General features: G+C 46.7%; 1 protein-coding gene and 2 pseudogenes across 1 annotated transcript in view; 2 read left to right on the forward strand and 1 right to left on the reverse strand.

Moving 5' to 3' along the window:
* Positions 1–6,051, reverse strand: part of LOC137755587 (myosin-13-like) — a 57,372-nt gene extending 51,321 nt beyond the window's left edge. The window contains 3 exon segments of the mRNA XM_068531788.1: positions 994–1,150; positions 1,236–1,379; positions 5,848–6,051. Of these exon segments, the coding sequence (XP_068387889.1) occupies positions 994–1,150; positions 1,236–1,379; positions 5,848–6,051 (505 nt within the window).
* LOC137754407 (UBX domain-containing protein 4 pseudogene) lies at positions 2,619–3,024 on the forward strand (annotated as a pseudogene).
* On the forward strand, positions 3,010–4,605 carry LOC137754406 (UBX domain-containing protein 4 pseudogene; annotated as a pseudogene).
* Positions 6,052–6,334: the final 283 nt, after the last annotated feature.

A 6,334-nucleotide genomic window follows, 5' to 3' on the forward strand; every position in this document is an offset into this window, starting at 1 on the left:
GTGACACAATGCATTTCTGTTGCTTAGGCCACCCAGTGTGTAGTACTTGGTTACGGCAGTCCTAAGAAACTAATACTAATAGTGATATTATTCTTCCTTTTTTTAAAAAATAGTTTTCCTCCAGATCAAAGGGCAGATTTGTTCGGTTCCTATTTTATTTTTATTTTTGGCCACGCCACGTGGCATGTGGGATCTTAGTTCCCTGACCAGGTATCGAATCCCTGTCCCCTGCAGTGGAAGCACAGAGTCTTAACCATTGGACCTCCAGGGAATTCCCTATTCTTCCTTTTTGAAATGGACGGAACTTCAGTCACTATAAGGAAAGATTTTAAATATGCAGAAATGGCCAGGATTGCGAATGTGACATTGGAATGGCTGAAGTTTGGGCAACATTGTCCTGGATGACTTTTAAGCATCTTCAGATCTCAGATGCCTGCTTCTACTTCTTCTCTCTGCACCAAGTCAAATCAGGTGAAAGTTGAACAGACCAAAGTGATGTTAGGCATGACAGGGTGACAGTATTACCACACCTCTGCTATTTCATCTGCTATTCTGGAAATTTAAGGAGGAGAAAGAGGGAGCCTGAGAAAACAGGTGAAGGGAAGTTGCTGTGCCCATCTCTCCAACTTTGCATTCCTAAGTGGCTACTAATATAGTCTCTCTTCCAAGTGTGTTCCTGTTGGGGGTTTCTTTGGAGGTGGGGGCAGCGCATCTCCTTGTGCTTCACATCCACCCCCAGAGAAGCATGTACTTAGTGTGGCTTCAGTCCCAAGCTCTGGCTTAAGAACCGTGACTGGTAATGGAAGATACTGCGCCCCTGGCTTTCCATCCTGACATCCTCTGAATCTCCTGAGGTCACTTTGGTCATTGCACCATTTGGATGACCAAAGCCTGTGAAGGGCTCGAGTAATTAACTAAGAACCAGTGCAGTTAAAGGACTTGAATACTTCACTAAAACTATTTTTTAAAATATGGATTAAAGAAATTACTCACCAGTCAACATGAACTGATAGGCGTTGTCAGAGATGGAGAAGATGTGGGGCGGGGCCTCCTGGTGCTTTTTGCCTCTGTAGGCCGTCACCACCTCAGGGTTGTACACCGGCAGCCACTTGTAGGGGTTGACGGTGACACAGAAGAGGCCTGAGTAGGTCTGAGAAAATCAGAAAATTCAACCTATGGATCTTGACTTTACTAAGAGAAGGAAATGGAATAAAGAGAGGTTGAAGGGTACTCACGTAGATCATCCAGGCTGCGTAACGCTCTTTGAGGTTGTACAGCACTCCTGGCTCGTGTAGGTGGGTCATCATGGCCATGTCCTCGATCTTGTCAAATTTGGGAGGGTTCATGGGGAAGACTTGGTCACTGGTCGGAGTGAGTGTCTGGATATTGAGAGGAAAATCACATGATGAGTGGGAGAGCCGATGTGGTGACCTACCAGTGGGGTGAAAATGGTGAGATATTGTGGTGAGATTACCCCATTACTGTGGTTAACTTTATGGATCATTTCTGTGCCCAGAGATGCTCCGTAAATAACTGTTCTTGACAAATCTAAGACTGGTCAAACTGTATAACCAATTCTGGTCTGATGCCCCCAAGTCAGCATGCCATTCTGTGTGCCAGAAGAGGGTTACAGGTGTGCAAAGTTATAGAGCCCTTCAGCCTCAGGGTGGCCAGGTGGAACTCAGGATGGCCAAGGCCACAGCAGCTTGCCTCTGTTTACCCCATTTGCTATGAGTGCTGCAATGAGATCAAGCTTGGAAGATTGGAAAAAACTCTTCCAGTGTATTCTGTACATCTCCACCTCAATACCTCTGCTCATGTGGGTCCCTTTGTCTGGAATATATCTACATTGAAATTACATCTAGCAACCTTCAACGCTCTTCTGAAGTGCCACCTCTTCCATGACCTGTTTCTGCTCTCCCCTGTCTTTTCAAGGCTTCCAGAATTCCTTGCACCGCTGCCCTAATAGTTAAAACATTTGGACTTGAAGCATGGTCCATGCCTGAACAGTATTTTGAGACTATTACCTAATTTTCCCCTCTCTGCTTTCCCTCCCCTTGAAGCTTACAACTGGCACTCCATTACTCAGGAAAGGTAGAAAATAGGGCATAAAAGCGAGAGAGCCTGGAAGCCGTTCTAGCGTTTGTTTGCCAAAAGCCCGAATCCTCAGAAGAGCTTTGAGGGTTTTACCGAAAAGATAAAGGGGAGGAGCTTTGTTGATATAGACCAAATCTCTTGAGGAAAGGAAGCCCTTCTGCCCCACCGCCCTAATCTAGAGAGAGAGAGACATCCAAAATAGCATAAGGGAGATGGAAAAATCTGTGTGTCCTGAAAGTTCAGAAACTGGGGCGCTCCTTCCACTTCCGGGACTGCAGGGCCTGCGGTCTCCCGGGCTCCCGCACGCACCGACTTGCCAACGAGACAAAGGACGGGGGCGCGCTGCCAACGGCGACGCGTGGCGTCATGCGTCGCGGGGCGCGCCTCGGCGTGCGCGCTTGCGCGCGTCCTGGGGGCCGCTGACGGGCCTGCGCGCCGGTGCGGAGCCGGAGGCGGGCCGCGGGGGCCGAACGACGGAGAGGGCGGGGCCGGCTCCGGGACCGAGGCGGCAACACACCGAGCGAGCGCCTGTGCCCGCGGGCAGCGATGCTGTGGTTCCGGGGCGCCATTCCGGCCGCCATCGCGTCGGCCAAGAGGAGCGGCGCGGTCTTCGTGGTGTTCGTGGCAGGTGATGATGCGCAGTCTACACAGATGGCTGCAAGTTGGGAAGATGAGAAAGTGACCGAAGCATCTTCAAACAGTTTTGTTGCTGTTAAAATCGATGCCAAAAGTGAAGCCTGCCTACAGTTTTCACAGATCTATCCTGTAGTGTGTGTTCCATCCGGTTTCTTTATTGGAGACAGTGGAATTCCCTTGGAAGTAATAGCAGGAAGTGTTCCTGCAGATGAACTTGTTACCAGAATCCACAGAGTCCGGCAGATGCACTCGCTAAAAGGTGAAGTATCAGTGGCAAATAGTGGCCAGTGAGAAAGTTCAGTCTCTATGCCATCCACTTCATTTGATCATAACAACACTTCTGAAAACTGTCAGTCCAGAAATGTAGAGCTCTGTGAGACACCACCCACTTCTGATACAAAGTCAGATTCTGCAACAGGAGGAGAAATTTCAGGCCAGGCCACTGTGTCTCCAGAGCCTGGTGGATGCTCAAATCAGAGACCTACAGAGGAGCTCACCGTCAGAGTGGAAAGACTAACCAAAAAACTTGAAGAAAGGAGAGAAGAGAAAAGGAAAGAGGAAGAACAGAGAGAGATTAAGAAGGAAATTGAGAGGAGGAAAACTGGAAAAGAAATGTTGGATTATAAAAGAAAGCAAGAAGAAGAATTAACAAAAAGAATGTTAGAGGAAAGGAACAGAGAAAAGGCATAAGATAGGGCAGCTCGAGAGCTGTTTTATATACAGCAGATTGCCCTGGACCGTGCAGAGAGAGCTGCTGGTTTTGCAAAGACAAAGGAAGAAGTAGAAGCTGCTAAAGCTGCTGCCCTGCTGGCCAAACAGGCAGAAATGGAAGTCAAGAGAGACTCTTCCACAAAAGAAAGAAGCAGTGTTGCGAGAATTCAATTCCGTCTTCCTGATGGTTCTTCCTTCACAAATCAGTTCCCTTCTGATGCTCCTCTAGAAGAAGCAAGGCAGTTTGCTGCACAGACTGTTGGCAACACTTAGGGTAATTTTTCATTAGCAACAATGTTTCCCAGGAGGGAATTTACCAAAGAAGATTATAAAAAGAAATTACTGGATTTGGAACTTGCCCCAAGTGCTTCAGTGGTACTGTTGCCAGCAGGAAGACCAACTACATCCATGGTACATTCTTCCAGTGGCGCCTTTTGGACATTCTTGGGGACAGTACTTTACCTTGCCATCTGGAGATTGATCAGCAACTTCTTATTTAGTAATCCTCCTCCTGCACAGACCTCGGTGAGAGCAGCGTCATTGGAATCCTCAAACGTTGCATCCTCTAGCAACTCAGAAAGAAGGGAACCAGTCAGAAAAAGAGTGCTGAAGAAACGGGGGGAAGACTTGAAAAAGGAGGGCAAGATATACAGATTGAGGACTCAAGACGATGGTGAAGATGAAAACAACACTTGGAATGGAAATTCTTCTCAACAGATGTAGTGTGACAAGTACAATATGTGCAGTAATCATTGTTTCTCTTATGATTTAATTCAACTAAAATTCTACTGGAGAAGTGGGACTGCTTTATGTTTTCCAACTCATCTACAAAGTGTCTCTTTATTCCTGCTTAGTGGGTTAAAGTTGTTTACCCTCAGATAAGTCAAGAGATAAAATAACTGGCTGCTAGGTCCTTGTATATGGTAACCAACTGCTAGAAGCCTAAAATAACAAAAGGTCTGCGACAGCCTCCCTTTATCAGCTTTCTTGTTTAGTATTTCATATGCCCATTAGCCCTGTGCTCTCAGACGATATGTTTTGTTTAGGGCTGTTTTGCTCCAGAACTCCTCAGCCCACACAAAGTAACTGGTGTGTCACTGAATAATTTGATCTTGAGTCAGAGCGTTTTAACTAGCCAATCAGATGATAATTTGGGTTTAACTTTTCTCTTCTTGCTCATCAGCTGCAAGCAAAATCTTGTAGTTTTTAATCTTACTTAAACACTGAATAAAAAAATCTTTTCCAAAAAAAAAAAAAGAAACTGGGGCTTGTTTCTTAGCACATCCTTCAGGGGGGCAGTGACACCCCATGTGGTATTACTGAAAACGTGGCATGGTTCTGGGGAGGGGACCCCAATAGTAACTCCAGAAAATTTATTTCCGGCCCTGTGAAAAGAGGCTGACACCAGAGGTTAAGTTTAATAATAACAATCATCATCATCATCATCATCATCGTCATCTGTCTTGTATGCTTGAATTTGTGAACTGCGATTCATACCTACCATGTACTCTTTTTTAAAAAAATTATTTTATTTATTTATTTTTGGCTGCGTTGGGTCTTCCTTGCTGCGCACGGGCTTTTCTCTAGTTGTGGCGAGCGGGGGCTACTCTTCGTTGGCGGTGCACGGTCTTCTCATTGTCATGGCTTCTCTTGTTGCAGAGCACAGGCTCTAGGCACACGGGCTTCAGTAGTTGTGGCGCACGGGCTCAGTAGTTGTGGCTCGCGGGCTCTAGAGTGCAGGCTCAGTAGTTGTGGCACACGGGCTTAGTTGCTCCGCGGCATGTGGGATCTTCTGGGACCGGGGATTGACTCCGTGTCCCCTGCATTAGTGGGCGGATTCTTAACCTCTGTGCCACCAGGGAAGTCCCCATACCCACCATGTACTCTTGATTCCTACACTAGATGATAAACTTTGGGGAAGCAGGACTGAGATTTGCTCATATTTGCAAAGTGATAGGCACTGTGACCTAGACATGGTGCGTGTCCAGTAAGGATTGAATTGAATGGTGCTCTGTAATTCTCTGCATTAAATTAGGCATTGCCTCTGGAGCTCCCTCTGTAAGTCACTCTGCAGCCTAGAGAGTTCTATTTGGTATATTCGCCCATCCAGCAGCAATCTGTATCAATCTCTCCCTTAAACAGTCCAAACTCTTCCACCACCACCTTCCCCTTTCTCCAAAGCAAACATCATAAAAACTCTCAAAGCCCAAATCCTCAAAGGAAAGAGCCAGAGGAAAGGTATGTGCCATGGCAGTTTTTACCTGCGACTTCACTCAGAGTAGATCAATGTGAGTCTTGTTCTATCTTCAGATTCCTATGGACCAGCATGCAATTTCTACTATTCTACTCCAAAGGCAAAGGGGGATGCCCATGTTAGCAAGGACATCTGAGATCAACACTTACCTGGTCGTCGAGGGTCTTGACTGTGACTTTGTCATTTTCCTTGCTCTGGATCATACCTTTCACATAAAATTCCTTATCATCCACTGCAAAGCAAGCTTTCTTAGAATCAAATGGGTGATTTTGAGCCTCAATTCTCTCCTTCTCTGATTTCCGCAGGTAGGGAGCTGCTTCTCCAAAAATGGCCATCTCTGCTTCAGAGCTCATGACTGCAGGGGCTGGGAAGACCAGGGCTGCTGAGTCTGGAGCTTTGGGGAGCTCCATCCTGTTATTTCCATTCAGACAGGGGGCCAGATTCAAAAGTTCCTGGGATTAACCTACGTTCTGAGGAATCCAGGACCTGGTATAGGGGCCTAGAGTGGGCAAGTGGGGGTGAGCTAAAGGAGATATTTTACTCCAAGAAACAAGTTTGAGGGGACATCTCTTAGTCCAGCTCCAGGTGTGGAAGTCTAAACCAATTAGAGGAAGCCAAGCTGAGCCTAATAAAGGA

Source organism: Eschrichtius robustus, chromosome 20, assembly GCF_028021215.1.
Source record: "Eschrichtius robustus isolate mEscRob2 chromosome 20, mEscRob2.pri, whole genome shotgun sequence".
Classification (NCBI taxonomy): Eukaryota; Metazoa; Chordata; class Mammalia; order Artiodactyla; family Eschrichtiidae; genus Eschrichtius; species Eschrichtius robustus.